The 24,704-nt window shown below is 40.4% G+C and overlaps 1 protein-coding gene across 2 annotated transcripts in view; it reads right to left on the bottom strand.

Moving 5' to 3' along the window:
- Positions 1–5,697: 5,697 nt before the first annotated feature.
- Positions 5,698–24,704, bottom strand: part of LOC310904494 (vesicle-associated membrane protein 2-like) — a 53,381-nt gene continuing 34,374 nt past the window's right edge. Inside the window, exons 3-7 of one of the 2 annotated variants that reach the window (XM_083849324.1) lie at positions 23,304–23,462; positions 22,076–22,127; positions 10,225–14,519; positions 9,495–9,627; positions 5,698–6,004 (exon numbers count right to left, since the gene is read on the bottom strand). In XM_083849324.1, the coding sequence (XP_083705450.1) occupies positions 14,500–14,519; positions 22,076–22,127; positions 23,304–23,462 (231 nt within the window). In that variant the 3' untranslated portion in view covers positions 5,698–6,004; positions 9,495–9,627; positions 10,225–14,499. Of the gene's footprint in view, positions 6,005–9,494; positions 9,628–10,224; positions 19,655–22,075; positions 22,128–23,303; positions 23,463–24,704 lie in introns of both variants that reach the window. The other variant, XM_083849325.1, reaches the window with a different exon arrangement.

Genomic DNA, 24,704 nt, shown 5'->3' with positions numbered 1-24,704 from the left:
TGACAGCGTCAACATTTTTGAAAAATAAATAAACAAACAAATCCTTCAACGTGGAGGAAAAACCAGAATCAGACTTCCTGAAAAACTACCTAAGGACTGTTTGCTTTGATTTGGTTACTGTTAAGGAAATAGGGCTCATCTTTTTCAAGTAGCTATGCTTTCTTGTGCTTCAGCTTGCCCACTTGCAAAAGCTACCTGTTATGTTACATCACAGCACTGATGGAACTGTATATTGTTCAGGGGGAAAAAAAAAATCAATATCTTGCAGCTGGAGCCCACGACTAATTCTTCATTTCCTAAGTCTAATTACTCATCATTTACAGTGATGCTGACTTTCATTGATTCTTGCAGAGATCCGGAAAGGCATTTTGCTAATGAGCAAGAGGCGTCACTGTTGCCGTCGTACAGACAGAAGATGAGGGAAGCGAAAAAAAAAAACAACTTTCCTCATTACCAGTGACTATATGGGCAGGTTTTTCTAAAATCACTACCAAGTGTAGGAACAAAGTATAATAAGCAGATAGACAGCAATATCCATACAGTCTTGGACACTCTGTGGTTGAAAGGTAAAGGAACATAGGCAATACAGAACTCCAACTCAAGCAGCAAACTTCTAGTAAGTGCTGCAGCTCAGAAGTCCTTTGCAAAGGTGTGTGGCCATCCTTGGGCAGAAAACCTTTCATAAAGAATTCTGGGGAACATAGCTTTTCATTCTGTCCCCCTTCTTACCGTTTTCTAGTTGTTTTTATTCGGTTTCTGTTGACAACCTCAGTGCAATTTTGAGTATCTTGAAAAGTGACACATAAGGGAGCATTGAATTGTTCTGTTTTAGAATGACTGAAAGCATACAAAGGGGAGGGGTGTATCTCATCACTGTAGGTACGTATGCTGATCCCCAAGTCCCTTACATGAATTCAAAAGCAAATACAGCTCTGTACTCCTGGCAAATTCTGGGCACCCCCAGGTCCAGTATCCTGCTGTTCAGTGTGTGTTAGCAACTCATTTTCTGCAGTCAGCCTCACAGAAGTCTGAAGAAAGCCTGAACTCGAATCCATAGGGCTGAAAAAGGTTTTTAAGCTTCCTGCATAACTCAGAGTGCTAGCGTGTGGTTTCACAATCTACCTAAGCTGGTCTAAGACCTTACACAGCTACCAAGAGGAACAGTCACACCACCTCCACTGACTTAAAAAGTAGAGATTATGTAACTGTACTGTCAACCAGATTAGGAAATTGATTTGACTGAAAAATCCCATGAAAGAAGTTTCTGGTTGGATCACGTCGCAGCTGCAGGACCACTAAAGCCAAAACAAAACAGGATGGACGACAGCATTGTGGGGCAGAGTGGAGGTTCCAGGGCCTATTGGTGTCAGCCTATGGTATGGGGAATTGGGGAGTGAGGCACTTAAAATGAAATTGGCAGGTCGTCACACTAGGCAAGTCATTACCCTAGCATAAGAGCACTAGTAAGGGATGCTAAACAGAAAAAATGCATCCTCATTCGTGCCTCCTGTGTCGGATTTATACACCCTCTTCTGCACTGAAAGTAATAGCCTCCACCAGGCTGGTGTTCACCATTCAAAACTATCCAATGAGGTGCCAAAGACAGCTTTTACAAGGGTTTTAATGTTTATCAAGGGGGGCTGTGCTGCCCCATCCCTGCCACTGCTAGCGCCTTGCTATCACCCCCTCATGGTTATATGGTCTTGACCCTTACTTTTGCTTACTCTTCTACTCGCTTGGTCCCTCAATGAGACAGTTTTTATTTATTAATTTATTAATCTGTCAAAACCCTTTTCGTGGTAGTTTCCTGACCATTAAGCAACTGAATTTGGTTCCTTCGTAAGCAGGTACACTTCAGAGTCCATGTACGGCACGGACTGGCAGACATGATGAAACGAGTGGGAAAGTTCTTTTTAAATGTAGAGACAGTAGAATAGCATTTCCACAGCTTTTGCTACCCGAGACACACAACTTTCTAGGTTAACCATGGCCACACATAGCAGATCTCCTTGAGGTGCCTGGATTTCTCCACACACACCTGAGCAGCAGGGCCTACGGCCTGGTGCTGGGCCTGCAGCAGTGTGACCTAGCCCTGGACTCCGCACAGCCACTGATTCCTGTCATGCTCTTGGTCTCGGACTAAGGGTACACAGAGTTCACTGATTTCCATCACATTTACCGTCTCCTTTTGGACTCCAGCAGAGTGAAGTGTTACCAGTCTCTTAATAAAATGGAGCGAGAGGCACACCTTCCTTTAAAGACAGAATAAAGCTGGAGAGACAAGATCTGGGTACTGGCTTCCCCTCTGGTGAGCATTTATGCACCTTTTGTTAAGTAGTCATTACATAAAATATTGGACGAGGTCTTGGCGCAGGATTGAAACTGAGCACTTTCTTATTTCCAGCTAAACTTCCAGTCATTGTGCTGTGGGGTCATGCTGCTGCCCTTAGCTGCCAGGACTCTAGGGGCACGCTTCTTCTGCAATTTGTTCTCATTTTTAAGAAACAGATTATAACATTAACCGATGATAAGAGAAACATTTGTAAGAAATTGGATGCCAAGTTGCTAGAATCTGCTCCAACACACCTACAGTGAGACCTCATCACATTCATAGGCATAACTAAAGCCAGACAATCAGGCATTCCTTCTACTAAGTCTACTAATCACAGCTCAGTGATTTATAGTTGGTGAGGAAGGAAGAGCCAAATTTTAAATGATAAAGAGCCTATTTCTGTATAATTCTGAATAATTCTGAAGAGTGTCTCTTAATTAAAACCACTTCATTTTTAGATTGAGTTTCTCATTACTGATCTGCCTCAATTAGTTTTCTAGTGTTAGTTCACACGTGAGCCTTTTTGAACTCAATGCTGCTGCTCCTGAAGTCAGTGGAAGCTTGGTTTTGTTTTCAGGAGTGTGCATACTGACTGGCTGTGTTTGCTTCAGGAAGAAGTTCGGCCCTGAAGAGAGGCCTCACATACCTGGGCATTCTACTGGGAAACAAAGTAGGGACTATAATAAGCATTTCGGGCACTGCAGCACTCCCTTGTAGACCAAGTCACTTCTAGATACTTCAGTAAGTAAAGCTTCACAGATTGCATCTGCAAATAAATTAGAAAATTCTGATAAGTCACAAATTAAAAGAGAAATAACAGCTCACTTTGCACTCTTTCATTCATCCACGTGGCCAAGAACCAATACATACTCTATCAGGATAACTCCCTTTGATTTAAATAGTTTTGAGCATGTGCTCAAAAGAAGACAGTAAGTGAAACAAACAGGGCAGAAATTGTTCCCATCTTTGTGGATCATTTGGTGTTTAATTGGTATGAACTTTACTACAACCCTTTCCTCAGTGCAGCTCCAGGGAGACTTTCCTCATCTACCTGGTTTCCCAGGTATCTAATTTCTTGAAAATTATATAATTTATTGGAAATTATATAGCTCAAATATCTTTGGGACTTCTTCCCATTAGTCACATTTGTAGACACTGGCCAATAAAGTCAAAATTATTAGGTGAATGGAGAGAGGCAACCAAGCAGAGAAAAAGCAGAGTGATCACGGGAGCCTTATTTACATAAAAACCCACAAAACTATAATACTTACTGCCATAATGAGACATTCAATCTGCTTGTAACATGTGATACTCTGTTAGCTGTAGCAGAACTTTGGAATTCAATTCTTCTGTTGTGTAACCACACAATAAAAGAAATTAAACAAGCAGTTTAATTCAATCAAAAGGGGAAAAAAAAAAAGCATTCATTCTTTAAAGGAGAGAGGTTAAAGGGTATAAAAGGAAAGCAGGGATTAGTAATCTTAAGTAATATTAGCTAATTGTTGCTTATTAGGGGAAAGGCTTTCTTCACGCTAAAACACTGCTATAAGAAAACTAAGGAAATATATTTAAGGAAAAAAGGGGTGGGTGCAACAAAACAAAGAGTGAAAAAATCATACCTTGCTAAAAATAATATAAAATCATATAAAGTTACCTATTGCGGAATTACTTTAAGAACTATGCAATCAGTTTCTTCTTACCTGCAAATCAAAAATTTACAAATCAGGCCAATTTAAGCCTCTCCTTGCTTCTGCCTCTGGAAGTAATAAGATGGGTCTCAATGCCAGCAGAATTTGAGGTCATACATTCTACTGTTCAAGGCACTTCAGAAGGCAAACCAAAGAAAGGGAGAGTTTTTAAAATGACAGATTTTATACTTCACTGGAACCTAATAGCCAATGAATCAACTTTTTTGTTATATACTGACTCTGTCCATTGAGACAATCTCTCCTCTTCTCAGGCTCTAAAATGCAATCAAAGCACATCTTGCCATCATCTAGAAGCCTTTACCTCACTTCAGACTTGATCATTAGAGCTTGAACTTGGGTCCCTCAGAAATACAGGTCACTGCTCAAAACCAGAGACACAGCACTCCATAACATGTCACGAGGCATTTACAAGTAACCGTGCCTCAAATCTTGAGATTCACATTGAGTTAACATGAATGTCAGTTACAGAATCCAAATCTGTATAAACAGTCTATTTCCCCAGCCACATGGTAGATTACAGTAAAATAAATAATACAGGGAGACCACTAATGCAGTATGCTTGAAAATTGCACTGTGCCCATCTGGACAGAGCCATTATTGGTGAAGTGAATACAGGCCATTGTTTCTACTCTAAGTTAATTAGGTAGGATCCATCCACTATAATAAAAATGAAACAATAGCAGAAGACCTTGTATGAGGACTACTGTATTGCAGAGTCAGAAAATTTTGCTGCTATTTGCATGCTGCAGTGGCTGAACAGGAGATGAAACCTCAGTTCTATGGGCATAACCAAGAGGTTCTTTGTCATTGGCATTGGTGGAGTTGAGATTTTATTATACCAAAAATATGTCGCAAATAATGATCAAATTTTCAAAGTTTACACTGATGTTATAATTTCTATTATCTACTTTCTCTGAAAGAGCTTTACTCAAGTGATTACTGACATACCACAAGGTGGGAAAGTGAAGACATAACATGGGCTCATTTCTTAGCCCTTCTTAAGAGAACTGAACGTGGAAGTCAAGCACTCTCTAGCATGAAGCCACATAACCAAGCCTCGATGACTTGGTGAAACAAGACCCAAGTTTCCTTACTTGCAGAACCCTGCTCTCTTACCAACACCATTATTACTGTCATGAAAAAATGATGGTCTCTCCTCAACATGCCAATGTTTTGTAGTTTTAAAGTTTTTTTCTTGTAGTTTGTAAAACCTTGCCATCAACCTCATCTGTTAGTACTGCGTTAGTATTGTTAGCAGTAGCACGTCAGTATCCGTTGCTAGAGGCGATTCTGTTGCCAGGTCTGGGACATCAGAGGGATATTGTCACTGTGGAGGGACAGTTGCTTCTGTTTACGTGTCAAACATACTCGTGCAGCAGAGCAGGTGGCGTGCGAGAACACCGTGTGGAGCTGGCTGAAGAACGCTTTGTTCTCCCTTCAGTTCTACTTTACTGACTATGGTGAAACCACTCATTAAAAGGGAAGGTAAAGAATGTTCTTAAATGAGTCATGTTCGTTCTGTGACTGTCAGACTACATCCGTAACTGGTTCAGTAGCTCTATTCAACTAGTGAGCTCATTCCCATACAGCACATGGCACAGGGAGCCTTTGTACAGACAGCTGCAGGCAACATGCTTCATATTGGCTCCATCTTCCATGGAGGAACCAACAAGTATTTCTCCACATCAGTGTGCTTGCAAAAGGGTAATACACATGAGAAATTTTGAGTGTTCCCGTCCAAGACAAAGGTGCATTTAAATTATATACCTGTTTTTTAAATAAGAGTTGAGAGAATTTATTGAGGACAATTGAGGCAACATAATCAGAGTCACCCTAAGCAATGCTAAACCTGAAAATGCCAGCGTGTAGGAGGCAACCCTGGAAGTATCAGGAGAGTGAAGACTTTGATGATTTAGTCAACGTGCCACATTATGGTTATACCCAAATCTTCTCAACGCCTTTTCTGTAGAGAAAGCAGGGAACATAAGAGGTAAATTAATCGACTGGTTAAGTAATAGCCCAGATAAAGGGAGAATGGTATTTCATACAGCATCATGAAAAGAGAACAGGTTACTGTGGGGTGGCACAGAGAGGGTGAATGAGACAATGCCAAAAATCGCAACCCCAAAATGCTGTAAGTTTGAGACCACTTCAAAAAATTTGAAGCCTGAGCTGAAGTAACTCAGGTGATGAAAGCGATCTGAAAACTGTTAAAATCAATATCTGTCACAGCAGCATGGCAAACCTAAGGGACAGACAATGCTGTTTAACCCTGCACAGACAAATTGTGACTGAATTTGTTTTGAATTTGAGAGTCTAACACTGTTAATCTGTGTTAGTTTAATTTATGAAATATATACGCTAGAATACCAGAAGATGCCGGGCAGTGCCCATGCTGTGGCAGAGCACTGCTGCTCACATTGCCTGCTGCTGGTTTCTGAAATTCCCCAGGCTGTGCACCGGGGTGGGGGATCATAGCTTGGGCTCCCCAGCTGCCTCTGGGAGCCTTGCCTCCCTTGCGCTTCTGGGCAATGCAGCAAGAAGGCAGCTGAACCTCCACCCAGCTTAGACAAGTGAAAAGGGAGGTTGGTTGTTCTGTTGGTTGGTAGTTTTTTTCTTCATTAAGGAAATTTTAAAAGCAAGAGAAGATTTTAATTATTTCCTTTTCAAAGAAAAACAAAGTTTAAAAGACAACCTTCTTGCTGGCATTATAGATACATAGCGATGTGTCCACTTTTGCTAGCACATTAAGAAAGGAGAGATCAGTTCTGCAAGCTCCACAATTTCTGCTATGGTCTACAAAGAAAAAACAATCAGGAATCGAAGCAGCTAGTTTGGATGGGTTGATTCCTTCCTGGGTCAAACAGGAGCCGTGGGGGCTCAAAGGAGCCAAGGGGACCAAACAGGTCCCCTTGTCTGGGTCAAACAGGAGCAGGCACGCTAGATTATTTATTGAAGGGCTCCCTTTTTTAAGGATAATGTACCTTTTTGCTTCTCCTAGTTTTAGGTACACATGGTGTGATTGTGATGTGTTGTACAGCCATACAAGGCTGAAGAAGATTTCACACTGCACTTAATCAGGTAGTAATGATCTAACTGCCCAAAGTTCATTTTGTGGTAAAATCCAGAGACAGGGATGCCTGTAAGACAGTGGCGTCTTACTCACATCAGGAGAAGGCACTTCAGTATCCTACACAAGAGCTGATAAATACAGCCAAGGGCAGTTCATAACGTGGAGAGCACCTCAGAAATGCTGCAACTTTGCTTCCACAGAGCCAGCTTGGCTTTCTTACTCCAAAGAGCTTCAGGTTCTAGGCTTAGCTGCAGAGCGAAGCGTGGGTTGGCTCCTCATCTAGGTTATAGACAAACCTTAAGGACACTGCTTTTGCCTACAGCTCCCCAGATATGCCCTTTCTCATCCTCAGCAAAGGCTGCTACTTTATTTTTTCCATCTGACAAACCTAGGCATCTCAAAAATATTTGTATTTTCAACTGGCATTTGCATTCAAAGGGAACAGACATCTGAGCAGTCAAGAAATGTTTAAGATGGTGAGTGCAGTAATCAAGAGTTTTGCTTTTTGTATGTGAACACCCCTGAAAAATAAGACAAAACAAAAACCACTCAGACTTTGAGACTTTTGAATGAAACAGAAGAGCATGAAACCTTTGGTGGTAGAGACAGGAAGATTTAGACTAAATTCATCTTTGAGGATATTGCTTACTGTAGTTTCACTAATGATATTTTTTCGTTCCTAAACTGTAAAACTAAGAGGGAGAGTAAAACAAAGGGTATAGCAGGGGAAGATTAGGATGACTGCCATGGAGGCAGTGGTAGTGGCAACAGTGGTTTCAGTGTAAAATGTGGTTGTGAGAAATCCTAATATGCTTGTAGGATGTTTCAGGCTTCTTTAGAAGAGATGATGAATGTTTGTGCTACCACTAAAGCATTTGGTGAGCTCTCACTTGGACGAGAACACCTACTGCTGCTCTGGTCATTAGTGGTGGAACTGGCAGAGATGGACTGCAGGGATGGTACGTGAAATAGTCACATAGAAGGAAAAGAGCGAAGAAGAGTAAGGAATACACGTTGTTCCCAGATAGTTGTAACCAGAACAGTAAAGCTTTTAAGAAAGGAAATTCAGAACAAATCTTCTGAAGTTCTAAAGGGGGCCAAGAATGCACACAGTTATCAAATGGTGCCTGATAAGCCCACGGAAAGATGGCAAAACTGTCAAGACAGTTCCTGGTAGTAGAAATTGAAAAATGTCATCACAACTTGTAGGCGTCTACATAGTGGTTTGAAAGGAGATGGAATTGCTCTTTACTGGTGCAATATGTATACCATAATAAACCCGCATTTCAAGGTTTACTTTTTCTAGAAAACTATATAAAGCCATTTTACTTTCCCACCTCCTCAGGCAGTTTTAATCCCAGTGTCTCTTATTACATTAGATTCTGGCACTTGTTTTTTGCTTGCAATTAAACAAAATCACTGGATTCTGAGATTAGAAAAAAAAAAGGAACTCTCCGCCTTCCCTATCGTTTGACATGGACTAGGAAAGATTCGGGGTTTTCTCTCCTCTGTAGCCTTCCTGGGTTATTAGGGAGGAAGTTTAACAAACTATAGGTTAGCACAAGGCTATGTGATGCTGGTGACACCTTTGATATACCCAGCTCTTGCAGTGCACTGTAGCTAAGGCTCGTGGTCTTTTACTACAGATTATATCACATAGCCCCGCACTGCCTGGTAGTGAGAGGTCTTGCCAGGCTCCTGGTGAAGCTGGACTATGGAGCAGGTGTTTTCAAGGCTAACACAGAGAATATGTAAATAACACAGTGTTGTATTGTACATCCTCTAGTTAAAAGAACAACCTGCCAATTATTAGATAAGCACTTGAAATTTGATTCTCAAATCCACTGACTACATTCAGTGGAGTAAAGCTGCAATATGGCCAACAGAAGGCAGAAAAGCCAGGCTTACCCGCCTTTGTAAAGCAGTTCAGCTAACAGCTGTTAAATTATAATTAGACTGTTCAGATGCTAAGGGAGAAGGAAAGGCTGTTATTTCTGCAGAGTCATTCTAAAAGCTGCCTTAAAACAGTAATAACAGACTGCCTTTGATATCAGGAAATTCCCACAGTAAAATGTGTTCAGTGTCTACCACATTTTTAATATTTACAGGTAGTAAGAACTTCTAATAATAGCTGCCCAAACCACAGGTGGCTTTACAAGGTTATATTCTCCTAGGTTTGAAAGACTCAGAAAGCAAAAAGAGGTGGTTTTTGTTTGTAGTCATCATCACTGCCTAGTTTGCTTTCATGCAGTGTTCTAGCAGTCTCAAGAGTACAGGCTTTTATTCTCAGATTGCTTTTTTTTTTTTCAGTTGTGTGAGATATTTTTTGAAATTTCAGGTCTGTCAGGAAGACTTAAAAGCATCTTGTTCATTCACTTACCTTCATGTACTTCAGCTCACAAAGCAAGGTGCATGGACAGTCACTTCAAGGTTCGTTTTGTCCTTGAACTATCTTCTCTTGGCTTTCCAATGCATACGCGAGTTCCAGAGTTGGTAGCTCAGTAAACTGGTAACTTAGTAAACCATAGGAAAGAGTCCTTTTTTCTCCCTGAGCTTCCATGAATTATATGGAACTGCTCTCCGAGCAGCATGCAAAATGCATTTGATTTTTCTCATTATCTTACCAGTCCTGCTATCCCCACCTTAATCTCTATATTACATATAATTACATTTTTACTGTTTTACTTTTTTTTTTTTTTTAATACTAAAGTTCCTTTTAAGTTAGAAAATGGGAAATCTGGACGTTTTCTTTCAACAAAACTAAGCTAACTACCCAACCTGACTGTAAGAGTGCTAATAGAGTATTAACTCATTGTGCTTCCTTAATTATTAGCACAAGCCTCATTTTGGCTTTGATCAGTTTCCTTTGTTCTTCAGTCTCATGTTCATATGCACCACTCAACCTAATTCACCTCAGTCCTTATTTGCTATCTCATGTAAACAAGAATATTCACTGTATGGAAGAAATCAACAATTGTTTTTTCCTAGCTTCTCCTTACAGACTCATAGCGCCCCCGATTTATTGCCAAGCTTGCTTAAGAGTTACCAAGGAAAAAATGTATAGCTTTACTAATCAAGAACCATCATATGAGGAAACATCTTGGTATTACCTGTTTTGGTGGGTTTGGATGGGGAGATGATATTATGCCCTCTATTCGCACTGAGGTGATTTGCAGGAGAGCTAGACCTGTTGAATGAGAATGATACCCCCTAAGGATGAAGGTACAAAGCTGTCTAGGGCTTACCGTGATGCTTATATATTTTAAAATGTAGGTGTCGTCACTAGGAGGGGGAGAAAAGCAGATTCCAACTCTTGTCCCTTCAAAGAGCTTAATTACTTATTAGCAATAAGGATGGCAACAGGTCCCATGCCCTAAGCCATTACCCTAGTGGCAAGCATCAGCTGTTTCAAGTTAAGGCAGGCGATGATCCTGCAATAGAGTCTGTGTCCCCCTCAGAGAATCTTTTCTCCATTTGAAAAAAGAATCCAAAGTACACCAAGTGTCTGAACGAGCAGTACCTTGTGGCTGTGAGTTCCCTCAGTTAATGGTGCTCTATTAAAAGGAAAACCTATTTCACCACTGAGAAAGTTGAGTAAGATCACATGCACTAAACACATTCACGCATCTGTTCTTCATGATTCTTTAATGGTTATATCAGTTTCCCCTCACCCTTTTTGAACATGGACTTCATTATTGTTTATACAACAGGTTTTCTTTTCTTTTCTGTTAGACTGAATATACAAAAACTCAGAGTGAATTAGAAAATCTTAATTTCCAGAAGGCTTTAGCACTTAAAACAGAGAGGGAATGAAAGCTGAAAATGCTCAACTGTGCTTAAACCGTGTGTACTGAGAACAGAAATGATACAAAAAGCATCTTCTTAAAACAAGATTTATTGGCACAAACATACATGTTACAAATGTATACAGTATTCTCAGAAAATACATTCACCACTTCCAAAAAAATCACCATCCACAGGAAAGTACAGTAATATCAAACTTGGTAAGTTGTCACAATTTTAGCATCAAAATGCATGCAGAATTTCATCATTTATAAACAGAATTCCACTGACCTCCAGGTAGAGCACTTTAAGAAATTTCCTGGTCTCCACAACATTTTGTTTCCTCCCCAGGTAGCTCTAGTAAGACACAAATGGACTGTTTTCTGTAGAGGCACAAAGCACAATTTCTTGCCCAGTACAGTCGGGTCTACAAGGTGAGAGATGCTGTTCTCAGCAAAGACTTTCAGATCCTCTCTGAATGTGTTACTACATAGCTTAACACCACCCTGTGGCCTTTAAAAGGATGCAGTTAAAGGTTTAGGCTGGAGTTCAGTTTTCAAAAGGGCAACTGAAAACAAATTTCTGGTTATTCCTGGTAGAGGACGTAATGCTTAAGGAGCTAAAAGGAAGGAGGTAGAAGAAAGGATTTTGTTTTGCATTGCCATTCCAGCGGCATTGCATGGGAGTTGGCACCACTAAGGTGACTTGTGAGGAGAACTAGTATCTCAGTAAATCCTTTTTCTTTGGTGCCACTCTAGCAACTTAGCAGCAATGTTTTGCCCCTCACCTCAAACAGTGCAGAGTCAGACTACCAGATACCTTGAATCTCTTTGAATGCTATTGATGACCTCAGCGTTAGTGTCAGAGGAGTGGGTTTCATGTATGCAGAGGGGAGGGAATGCACTTGGTGGGGCAGAGAATATACCCAGTGGCAGAATTCATTGTGGAATCACCATCCTTGGAGACTTTCAAAACTCAGCAAGACAAACGCTGGGCAACTTGATCAAACCTCAAAGTTGGCCCTGCTTTGATTGGACTAGATAAACCCCAGGAGTCCTTTCCAACCTAATTTTTCTATGATAAAAAGGAAAGGCTTTTCCTCTCTTGAAGTAGAACATGGCACAGATTCCTTATCAGGCCTGGATTTAGCAAGAACAAATGAGGTTTTTCATCATCTCTCCCCATTAGTATTGGCTGATGCAGTATGCCCTCTCAACCCATGTGGTGGTAAGAGACACACAGCAATGCAATTCTTCCCTCTCCTTCACTCCTTTCTCAGAGCTACCAGAGAACAGAAATTCTCAGTATGCTTAAGTGTGTGTTGAAGCAGTTTCCAGAACAGGGCACGCTTTGCTTTTCACTCCTAGAAGGCCAGAGAGTGTGAAATACCCAACCATCTGTCCATTTTAAGGCTACACTGCTGAGTTGCTTAGCTAGCACCACCAGAGGCTGCTTTAAGGTGTTAAAACTCAAGCAGAAGTCATTAAGAAAAATACTAATTAGCTGGCTGCAAACTCTCATTTCCTGCAATGACTAAAACAAGTTTATAATAAGAGTTCATATATTGCCACTAAGAGAGCATTTTATGTAGCAAAACTAAGTAAAGGTTTCTCATAGTAAATACTGGCTGTGCTTTACCTTATTCATATTTGGAGAAAGAACACATCACCCAAATGGCAAATGTCTGTCTACGTATATACGTGCTTCTTTCGGGATGGGGGAGGAAAAAAAAAACAGGAGTTGTCAAAAATTTAACCTCTACAACAGTTGGTGTTTCCTCCTCAAAATGTATTTTTGCAACAGACAAAGGATGTTTTTAAGCCCTGCTTTTGAGTAGGAGGTAGTAATTTCTAAAACAGGTGCCGATAAACATAATGTGACTAATATTTTGCCACGTATGTGGTCGGGGGAGGGAGGACTTTTCATTTATAAGACAAAGTAATGATGTTTTTCATGACAATTAGTGGGCTATCGGTAACATTTTATTGTGCAGACCTGTGAACATGTCTTAGCTACATTAGCATTTTATTTTATATCTAGTCTAGGAAAAAAAGCAAATGGGTTGAACATCGCATTCTAATGAAAAAAAAGTCTGTCATTAATGAGTGGGCTTTGGAAGCTAATTATTTGGGTATCCATGTAGCTGCTAATAACTTAGGCAAAGAATACTTAAGTAACTCTTAAACTGTATACCCATGGCCTTTACAACACAGTTCTACTTTTATTTTGAGTCTTTTTTTTCCCTTTGAGTTTCATGAAAGTGTCAGAAAGATGTCATTGCTGGCATACTGAAGTCCTTCCTGTACAACAAAAAGCCTAGTGGACATGCAGCATGTATCTTTACTGCACCAAGCACTCTGGAGCCCTTATTTGACTGAAATCCTTGAGCACTTCTGCAACAGACAAGAGTTGCACAGAATCTTTGGATGGTATATCCCAAAGAGCTCTCTTCGCAAAAAATAGTAGATCACCCTTACTGCATATGTCTCATCTGTTTTCAGGAAAAAAAGAGAAAGTAAATTCAACTATGGTCAACAAGTCATAGCTCATTTGAAGTAGTAGTCCATATACACCTCAATAGACTAGCACCACTTAGTTTTAATGTACGAAAGGTGCTCCTAAGTATAGCCACTCGTAAAAAAGGAAGTTACTGAACGTTGGCTATATTTCACTTAAACCATTTCCCAATTTACCACCATGTCATTATCACGCAATCCTTATTTGCTGTTTCCTCTCTCTTCCATCAAAATTGATAAAATTACTGTTACTAGAAATGTTAAATAAATTTCATTAAAACAGCAGTGTTGCAATTAAAGTAGTTTAGCAAAAATACTGTTGTCTAGCAACCAGGAGCATCCTGCAGCATCACATCGTTTTGAACTGAATTACGATCTAGGAGCTGCATTCTACCTTCAGGGTTCTCGTCCCATCAGCAGAGGCCAGTCTGAGGACAGCAGGGCATTTTGGGGAGGAGGATGTGCTCCACTCAGGCCTACCTCAGCTATGATCGAGGTCAACAATAACAACAGGACAGAAGGCAGGGAGTCAATTCAGAGGGCAGCAGAACAACCCCAGCCCCAATATGCTATGCTCCAAATACATTACACTCCAAAACCACAAAGGCTTTCAAAGAGAATGAAGAAAGACTTGAAGAATAATGGAGAAGCCAGCCACAGTGAGAAGAGCTAAATAATGGACAGCTTTTTCATAATTATCTTTGTTATTCTCTATAGCATTTTCTCTTTGAAAACAAGTACTTTGTCCTTTTAAACTTATAGCACATGGTTTCTTTGCTTGAATAGAGTGTTACGTATGAACCATGAGGATGTATTCATGTTTTAAACCAGTACAGGTTATGATTTTTGCTTTGGAGAATTAGCAGATGCGATCCAGTCATGACAGAATGGGGTTACTGCAGAAATGACTCATTGTTGGATAATCAAGTGTTTACTTCACCAAACTGCATGTAATCGGACTGCCACAGTTTTCTGCTTTATTGCAAGATGTAGCTTTTAAATGTCAGTGCATCAGGAAGAAAGGTAGACTCCTTGGGTGGCTCAGATCTCTTTTCATGCATGTGTTTGAAGACAGTCTTCTGAATCTCAATGGAGAAAAACAGCCACTGAGAACATCAATGGAAACATAAATTAATGACATAAGGAAGGGAAATTAGTGGAAGAAGAAAAAAAAATCATTTCTCGAAGTGGAATAGAGAAGAATTTCTGATGGAGAAAAGGAGGAAAAAAAGATATGAGGTTCTGGTCTGATTGTTTTATACATCTCAGTCCAGTATCCCTACTGAAAATAATAATGTCACCATCTGAGAAATCTTCAGCCAATCACTTCTCTAGATAGAAGTCTACTTTTTCAAACTGCATTCTTCAGCCTTCTTGCTTTTTCCATCTAAAGAAAGGAATTTGAGGGTTGTTACGCTTTGTCTAGTATGAAGGAACACATGCTCAAATGGATCACTTCTAGCAAGTGGGACCTAAATCAGGTGGGAGAGCTGAACTGGCTGGAAGAGCATCTCGCTCTTCTGACTGCACATGGGAACCAAAGGTTAAGATCTGTTACAGTCCTAAGGTTCAGGTCAGAATGTGAAGCCAGACCAAAGAGACTTTGTCCTCTTTCGGGCCTTTCTCCAGTACTCACTGTGTACATTGGGAGTGCGCCCAGTGCCTTATACGTCTACTGATTTAGCCCTTTTCCCTGTTTAAAGGGCAGGGGAGGCAGGGTCAAGATCTAAATCCTAGGTCACACCCGAGTGCCCTCTCATTTGTTGCAAAGGTCTAGCACCAACACAAGCAATAGAGATACTAGCATCCAAAAATACTAAGATTGCACATATTTCCACTGGGTCAATAACCTCCCATGGGACAGAGAAAACAAAACAAAACAAAAACACTCCATAAAAGTATGAAGAAGAGTTCAGTAACCATCTGAACTTCCAAAAGTTCCTGAAATTTCAGTCTGCCGTTATGGATGCACTTCTAAGAAACAGACCACTATTTTACAGGTATGCTCGAACAGAGATGTCAACTCATGAGCTTGCGTTTAAAAGCTAAAACCCATGGTATTCGGACAAGAAGTAGCTTGACTGTTCAGGGAGTTATGAGAAGGCCTGTCAGAGGAACAGGGAGAGAAACATGACAGTAACAGAAGGATTTCAAAAGCCCTTGCTTCCAAGACAAAAACACAGGAGACTGTGGCTGTTCTAAGTAATTCCTTATATAGTTATAACTGGCATTGCAGATGTTTCAGTCACTTACTGCAGATCACCCTTTAAAAAGAAAAAAGCCAAGTATTTTACTTGCCTCATCTGTTCCAGGGCTCACCTCATGCAGCTTCCAATGGAATTGAAGTGCCAGCTTTAAAAATCAAACTGACTACATTTCTAAATCACTTCTTATCCTATAGACCCTTGGTTACATTCAGGATCTTTATCAGATTCTCCCCTCCTCCTTCTAATAATCTTGGATTATGTTGGACTAGGTTGGATTGACTGTGCTGTTACATAATGTGGTCAAGTGAAAAGCAGGTTAAGTGTCCCTGTTTGGGCTTCCTCACTACTTGCTCCTGCAAGCTCCGTGTACCAGATACTTAGGTTTAGAGCACTATTTATGTTATTGCAAGATGAGCTAAATTAGAAGGAAGAAGGTGTAATGCTCAAGCAGGACCTTAATAGCCTGTGGAGCATGGTTGCTTAACCTGCTTAAACCTTGGAAGTTGATGTGTAGTCAAGTCAAACAGCAGCTGTGGTACAAACCCAGACCAGCTCCTAACCACCCCATTTCAGCTATGCTGTTCCTGAATGCCGTGTCATGCTGGCATCCTAGCAGTACAGCTGTAGCCCAGAAAGCAGGGGAGGGGTGCTTCTTATACGGATAGAATATGCAAGTCTCAGATGATGTCTAACTCTAGCTAAAGCTATCAAACCCCTTGCTCCTAGCCAGAGAAGTCTTCAGTTCAGTCCTCAAGATGGCAGTCATAAATTAATCAGCCTTGCAGTCTCCTGAGGTTTTTCCACGAAGCAGATAAAAGGGAGCCCCTTTGTGCCTTTTAACCAGCCTAAGCCTGGGCAGTAATTAGTGATGAAGAGGCGTAGCTGAGATTCTGCACAGTAATTGAAATTCTAACTGGTGCTGAATAAACAAGAAGGAGTTAACCTTTATACGGGAAATTTGCTATTACAAGTAGGCAGTTGTAGCTATGCATACACATTTTAAGTGCAGAGGCAATGAGTGGAAAGCAAACCAATCCTGCCTTAAACACAAATAAGATCTCCAACTGTGTTTATATAGATTGTCCTCTGTACCGCTCTATGTGTATGTGATGGTGTTGCACAATCTGTGACCCTGAGCAGTCCCATATTACCATGTTCTCGGTGCAGGATAATTAACCCTCTGCAGGAGCAGACTCTGGGTCTGTACAGCAGGGAAGGACGCACTTGTTCGTGCTTCCTGGGCTGAATTAGAGATGCTACATGGCTTATCATACTAATTGCAACTAGTCAGTACAGCACAGCTAGCAGAGTTGCACATATACAAGCACGCTGTAGTGCACCCAAGTTAAAGAGTTAAACACATGAATTTAACATATTTTATTAGCACACAGGAGGAAATTGTCTTTTCATGAACATTTCACAACCCACTAGAAGCAAGGTTTTGTGACTTTACTCTTCCTTGCAAATTCTTACCAACATTTAGTAGTCATCCTGGTTGGTTACTGTTTTGAGGGAGAATGAGTACACATGCTACAAACAGGAGTTTCTCTTCTCCAGTCTCCTCTAAAGCTCCCATTTTGATTACTAACTTGCTTGAGCTAGGAGGACCTAAGCTTTGTATGCTTTCAGCACTCTCATTATAGTTTCATTGGGAAAGTTTGCATCTCTGTAGCTAGAGGATTCAAACTCCTTGATGTGTATCTGCTGCTTACATCAGCTAAGTAGTCACTTCAGACTCTGACAGGAGATCCCACTCTCTACATTAAGGATCTGTATCAGCATATGACCTTAATGACCTCATCTCCAGAGAAAGCTATCTTTATCTCAGGAGTCCTTTCAGCATTCCTATAGAAAAGTCCCATGAAGATCAAGTCATATTCAACAAGGGTATGGGTGGTCAGGTCCCACCCTGAGGAGGTAATTTCTTAAGAGCCAGCCAAATATCTCAGTAGTTTAAAAAGGGTCCTGAAGTTGGATGGCTTATTCTTTTTCCAGCAAAGGCTCAATTATACATAGTTAATCAGTTGTAGCACTTCATGGAGTCAAGCCCTTAATGACAGCAAAGTTTTGTCTGATCCATGAAGATTTCAGAACTGTTCACGTACTTAGTTGAGGAACTGAAGCGAACAGGGCATACCAGTAGCACATTAGTAACTTTGAAAGTTATTAGTGTCTGAAGGTTACTTCTATTTCATTATCACTGTGGCCACATGCTAGTTACCTATATGAAACAGTACATGTGAAAACGAAGTAATAAATATATGGAAAAGTAATGCAGCTGAAACGATTCAACTAAGCATTACTTATTCTCTCCACAAAATTCTACTTAAGCACAGTTTGGAAATAGATCCAATGCAATGAACTGGTTTGATTCTCTGTTTTTTTGTTTTTTGTTTTCTAATCTAAGACCACATCAAGAGAGATACTAGGAATATTTGCTAATATCACTATTTTCAATGCCCTAAGTTGCAGAAAAAAAAAACAAAAAACAAACACGCCATCACCATCACCAAAAACCCTTCCTTAAAAAAAAATAAAAATATCCAGCAATTCTTACAAGTACTTAAGAAGTTATCCTAAAACAACCCTGTCAGGATTGCCTGGCTCAAAATTCAATAATTCATTTTTAGCTTGGCTAAATATGTTTAAAACCTGGTATAACTGTCTCTGGATTCTAACCACATCCCTCTCAAAACAAACTATTCAGTGTTTAAAAAGGAAATCAAAAATGGAAATTGAACATTTAGGAGTAACCCTACAACTATAGCATACAAGAATTTTCCCCAAACTGCAATACATCTTTTAATAATATCAAATGTTGGTTTAAGTATGAAAAGTATCTCAGCTGAGCACTTTACAAAGAAGATATAATTTATGAATTATACACACACAAATTAAATTTTTAAAAAGCCTATTAACACCACCAGTTTGGAATTGTGTTTCTCTGTCTTCCTGTGCTCCAGGAAAACTTTGCTAGGCACCATTCCTTTCCTCGGCCTCTCTCTCTGCTATTCCTTCTATTTACCACATCCTTCTCTTCCTCATTTTTAATTTGTCCTCAGAGTGGGGACCATTTCTGCAAAACAGCACAGAGGCAGCTTCCTACAATTGTGCTGGAAAGCCACAGACATCACCAAAGTCATTCATGTGCTTCAAGTTAGGGCAATAAGTATTGGTATTTGGCATTCAGGAGGGTCCCATAAAGTCTGACAAACGCCACCTCCAGTTTTTAGCAAGAGTCTGCATCTTGGTCATTTATGGTGTTTGTGTTACTATTTTTGCATTTCATGTAGCTTTTCCAAGATTCTGCTAGCTAATATTTTTTGGTTGTCATACAGGTTTCTTTCTGTCTTTCATACTGAGGGCTTCTTGGTTGTACCGAACACCCCACAAGGGAAAATTTCAATCCATAAAAGGCAGTCCTATTTACTTTCTGCAGGCAATGTGTGTAGACATGGATACCACAACTAATCTAAAAACCTATGTGTTTGGTTGGCTAAGTATAGATGTCACACATCCTATGAATACTTGCAGATACCACTCTTTTCAAAGCGTAGCAGAGACACACTACCACAAGAAGCTGCATCTGATAGTGGATTTTGCCATCCAACTTCAGGCGCTCAGATTGAGAATTTTGGCCCTCGTGTTTGCTGAAACCTTAGTTTTGGGTCCAATCCACCTTACAGCATCCCTTTAAGCAGGAGCTTCCCCATAGCCGCTTTCTCTGATTCTGAGATGTTTGGAATGCTTTTCATATATTACAGTTTCTGAAGGTCAGTGCATACACATTTTAAGACACAGTGATAAACAGTGTATGGAACTACTTGGCAGTATTTAGCTGGTACAGTTTCTTGTGGAAACAACAGAATTCCAAAACACACCACATTGAATGCTTATGGGTTATTACAAGCAAAAATCCCAAGACACTGGGAATTAAAAAGCGGAGTTCAACAAAGGAACACTGATACTGTTGGTTGATGTGAACAAAGTTGTGCCAAGTCGTCGTCCTTTGCTTTTTCAAGTGGAGAAATAAACTGGGAAAGGAAGCAGAAGGGGAAAAATATGATGCACAACAACAGTTATGACAGTTACCATTGTGCTTTAGCTCACAGAAGCATGTGCTCTCAGGGGAAGGCAAACACCTTCAGTGCATCCTGCTGAAAGAGCACGACACGTCTAGCACGCAGCATGCCTTCCTGGCTGGAACAGGGCTGCTCCCCCTCATCAAAAGGCTCTTAGAGGGAGAGCTGGAGTGGAAAGCAGGGGAGACTGCAGCTCCAGAAATAGAAAGGGCAAGGACTGATGTTGATGTGAGCAGCCACCCCCAGTTGCAGCAACACTTGCAGTCCCCCACGGCATAACTCCTTCACTGAGCAGCTGGCCTGCTTTTCCAGGGACCCAGCACCAGGACAGAAGGTAGCCTGGTTTGGGCCATGTTACCACCCGTGGCAGCTTGTTGCTGTGAGGAACTACCCTATCTATCCGTCTCTGTATCCAGCCCTGCACTGAGGGTATGATCTTGTTCACATTCAAATTAGCAGCACTGAGGAAGCCACGCAGACCTTGTCTGTGGCAGCATTTGGACACTCGATGCCAACCAGCATTGCATACTTGAGAGCATCCGTGAATGAGTACACCACTGAGTTCAATACACAGGCTCCTTCCCGAAGCTGCCAGCTTCAGACAATATTACAGAAGGATCAAATAGACTGAAAAATAATTTTAAATCCAGAGCTTAAATGCATTTAAATCTCAACAAGCTTGCATTAGATCTCACTATGGTGAGCCATGACCTGGGTTTTATGATGTGACATTCAAGTTTGTGATTAAATGCCCTAAAACACAACCTAAGCACGTCAAACCTTCTATTTCTGTTTCCAAACTTAGCAAGGCAGGCATCCAACATTTAAAACCATGAGGAAAAAATGTTATTACTTATAATAGAATTACTTACACATAATTTCAGAGTTAACTTTTAAGGAGAAATTATGAGCCATCAAGTCTGCTTTTTTACTTTCTTGTTAAGATATCACAGAATACTTGATGATGCATATGTACACAGCAGCCAGTTCAGCGGCTGCACATCTGTCTTCCCAGGCTGCTGCCCTAAGCTGCAGAACAAAGGCCTGTCTTTCCTTTGAAGCCACTTGCCTGGAGTACCCAGTTAATATAGTTAATTAATATCTAGCCATTTGCCATTCTTGCCGTATCAGAGTTACGAAACCCTGCAATCATTCTGGGTCACTCTGGTGCCAGCGTTCGTAAGACTAATAAACTTCCACATGCATCTCAATCCATTTAGTCATGTTTACAGGTGCTCCTGTAAGCCTCCTTTACTGAAGTACCAGAGGAAAATGGAAACATGCCAAAGATGAGGCGTGTAATTTGAGAGCTGGGAATTAATTCACATCCGCGGTGTAGCCTCCTGGTGAATCGCTTCTGGGTTACTAGCTGGATTGTATAACTCCAGAAATCCCCCTTTTAGGAGTTAATGCCATGTTACTGGAGAAGGATCACAGGAGAGCACCTGAAGAGCAGCACAGAGGAATCACGGCCGCTCCAGCTTCACTGGGGACCCAACTTAAATGCCTCTGTGCGAGTGCATGTAGCATGGGGAATAAACAGCATGAATTAGGGACGTGCACACGCCTGCAGGGCTATGATCTTACTGGCATCGAGTTGGAACTAGGTGGTCTGTAAGGCCCTTTCCAACCTGACTCACGCTATGACTCTATGCAGTTATGTCACATAACAGCTGTTGCTAGCCCAGCGGTTACATAACGAAATGTTCAGTCCCTGTCATTACGAGATCCCTGGCTCCCAACTAGCACAAAGGCCATAATTCATTCATGTGCTCTCCTTCCTGTAACAGAAGGGTAGAATTAGATGAGCTTAGAGACAAGAAACCAGTAAGACTTTGGGCCACTTTTTACCAATATTTAGGTATTCAACATGCAAAGGGTTTCTCAGAAGCACCAATATCTCAAATTCTAGCTGATTTGGTGGAAACTAGGCATCTACATGCTTTTTTAAAAAAATAATTAATGTCCATTTGCATGTGGTCCTTCACCCTCATTTTTATAGGCGTGAGCTAATTCAGTGATTACTGTTCTCACTAGAAGCAGCTAGGACTGTGGCCCTGGTTCTAATGAAGATATCTGACACTGCATAAAAAAGCATATAAACATGAAAAGGGAAAGTTTAATCCTAGGGAAAGTTATGTAACTTGCTAATGTAAAATACATTAAATGTCAGCAAATTCTACCTATGTGTCCAAGGAGCTTGCAGTAATTCTCACTATAACAGCATGACACTAGAAGGGGAATTTCACAAATTAATCTGTTTAAACATTTTATATCCTTTTTTGTTGTTGTTATTCTGTTTTCTAATATATCAGCACTTTATAAGTCACAGAGATGTCAGATCATAAATGAAAGAAAAAATGAATTACTCACTTATAATTATAATGAGAATGACTGCGCATACTACACCAAGGATGATCATCATCTATAAAAAGAAAGTTATGAGAAAAAAGAGAAAGTCAGGTTTTCACATGAAAAACATTAACCCCTGAAGTTTTTTTTGCTTCAATTTTGTGGCCCTTCCTGTGCGCTTTTACTTGCAAAGACTCACTGTATTCAGTGTGGCTAAACCTAGCTCAAAATCTGGGTCTGTAGCTCCAAAGAGCCCCTCTTCCTGCACCCCTTGGCACAACAGCTGCTAGAAGTCCAGACAAACTGCCTAGTTGAGTTTCTAACCTAGATCCACTTCTTTCTAGAGTGTTTGTACATGTCCTTTACCCAGAATATTCTGTCTTGCTTTACATTTCATAGCAGTGTCGATTGAAGAGATGAAGCAGGTAACAACAGGCTGGTAAAAAGTGCATGTTGGATTCTCCTTTGGAAACAGGTGGTTTTATTTGGCTGTACATGAATTGTCAGTAGCAAAGATGGTTTAGAAGAGAAATGGGAATTAAGCTGAACTTTCGGCACAGCGTTCATGAGTTGGTGGTGCATGTGTAGAAGGACGCAAGGTTGTGGGGTCTTATATGAATAAAAGGAGCTGAAGTTTCTGGGTCCAAAAAAGAGAGCTCCTGGAGAAGGTCTGAAAAAGCTGAGGAGAATGAAGTTCCCTCTACTTATGGGAAAGGATGAGGCTTTGAGGACAGCAGAGGAGACAGCTGGTTGATTAAAGATCTGCACCTCTTTAAAAGAGACTGGCATTTCCTCACTTCTCAAAGCAGGTTGTGGACAACCCCCTCCTTTTTTTAATTTTTTTTTTATTTATTTTTTTATTTTTTGTAGTTGACCATCCTAAAGAACAAGGAGCTGGTCGTCTCCCACTTATTTTCTCCAACTTCTGGTATTCGCTACGCCTGATTGGGTTTTGTGGTTCGCACAGGGAACTCACACTCATCACCATGAAATGCTCTCCTATCCCTATCTGCAGACACTAACAAAGGCATTAAAATTTGGATCCAGATTGCATATGCTGCAGAAATGATCTAAAGAATAGATTTGGTAAAGATCTAAGTTGTTTGGCATATTATCTTGGATTCTGAAGGTCAAGGCATCCTCTCCCCTTGACAAGAGACCATTTAGAGATCCCATCCTAGAATCAAAGTCCCAATACATGACGCCTGCCAAGAAGTTGTTCTTAACAGGAGGTCTTTGTACTCCTTACCTTGCAATTTTTCCACCAATATTTTCTCTTCAGTTTGGCTGCACTGGTTTCAAACTGTGAGGCGCCTGCTTGCAATGCATCTGCCCGGTTGTCAAGCTCTGACAGCTTCTGGTCTCTTTCTAGCACCTTGTCCACGTTCATTCTCATGATGTCGACCACCTGCAAAGGTATAGCCCCACGTTAGATTCCACACACAGTAAAGCCAAAGGTCACCCATACATTCACACTCCGAATTACATCATAGTGAAACCACTCTTTTGCCATTACAGTATGTGATGATAAGTACTTGGACAGAGACCTAACACCATGCTATGAAAACAGATACACTGAGAACAAGCTGAACACAGCTAAACTGTGCCCAGATGGCCTTAAAGGTTAAAAAAAAAAAAAAAAAGGAACATTATGAAATACAGTAATTAGTTTAATTAAAGCTTTTGATTTCCATTAGCATACAAATAACTGTTCCACTATAAGTACAAAAAAACTGATAGAGACCTGTACCTCTACTACAGTTTGGTTGAAAATTGTCCAGTCATCACTAAACACAAGCCATTATTTTCCTTATGCATTTAATATAATTTCCTTATCTGAAGAAGAGAAGTTGACTAGGTAAAGGCCATTCTAAGAGGAACGATATGTATTTCCTGACCAAGAAATTTGCTCATTCTGAGAGAGGGACATTTTTTCTCAGGCAAGAGGCAAAATTCAGCCTGAAGGGTAGCAGGGAACTCACGTCCCATCAGTGGAAAAAAACATGTGCACATCCAGTACACAGAAGGTAAGGCCTATTCATGCTTATATTTTATACATTGTGTTAGAGAAAAATCCTCTTCCAGAAAGCCAATAATCCTAAACAAATTCATAAATTTGTTTAAATAACCCTGTACAAATTCATAAATGATAACAGAAATGTTAGATGGTACACCAGTCTCAGATTTGTTTCCTTTATCCACCAAACTTAAAATAAAATGTTTTGATCAACTGAAATTTTCTTAATTGCTTTTCCAAACCAAAACCTTCTAGGCATTTCATTTCATATCAAATTTTTTAAAAAAATTCTCAGCTGGTATTTAGTTAAATTTTGTCTTGGTACAATGTATCATAGTAAAAATTGTAAACTATTTGAAAATGCTGAAACAAAATACTGTAAAAATTTCCTACCACTTCTCTCCTTTTTTGGCCAGAACTATTTATTGAATTTAACATGAATGCTGTGAACTTTTGTTCATCCAAGACTGCATTTTTGTCAAATAAGTAAATGTTTGTCTAGCCTAAAAGCAAGCCTTAGAAAATAAGCTCTAGGATGCCTAGAGAAATTACAGGGGAAAACCCAGCAGAATACAGCTGAAATGCAGAATTCAGAGGACTGCCAATCATTTTAATAATGCCAAAAATTTGCTC

The sequence above is a fragment of the Anser anser genome (assembly GCF_964211835.1).
Source record: "Anser anser genome assembly, chromosome: 9".
In the NCBI taxonomy this organism is placed as follows: domain Eukaryota; kingdom Metazoa; phylum Chordata; class Aves; order Anseriformes; family Anatidae; genus Anser; species Anser anser.
Note: the sequence above shows the minus strand (reverse complement) of the source record. Positions and strands in the feature narration are given on the sequence as shown.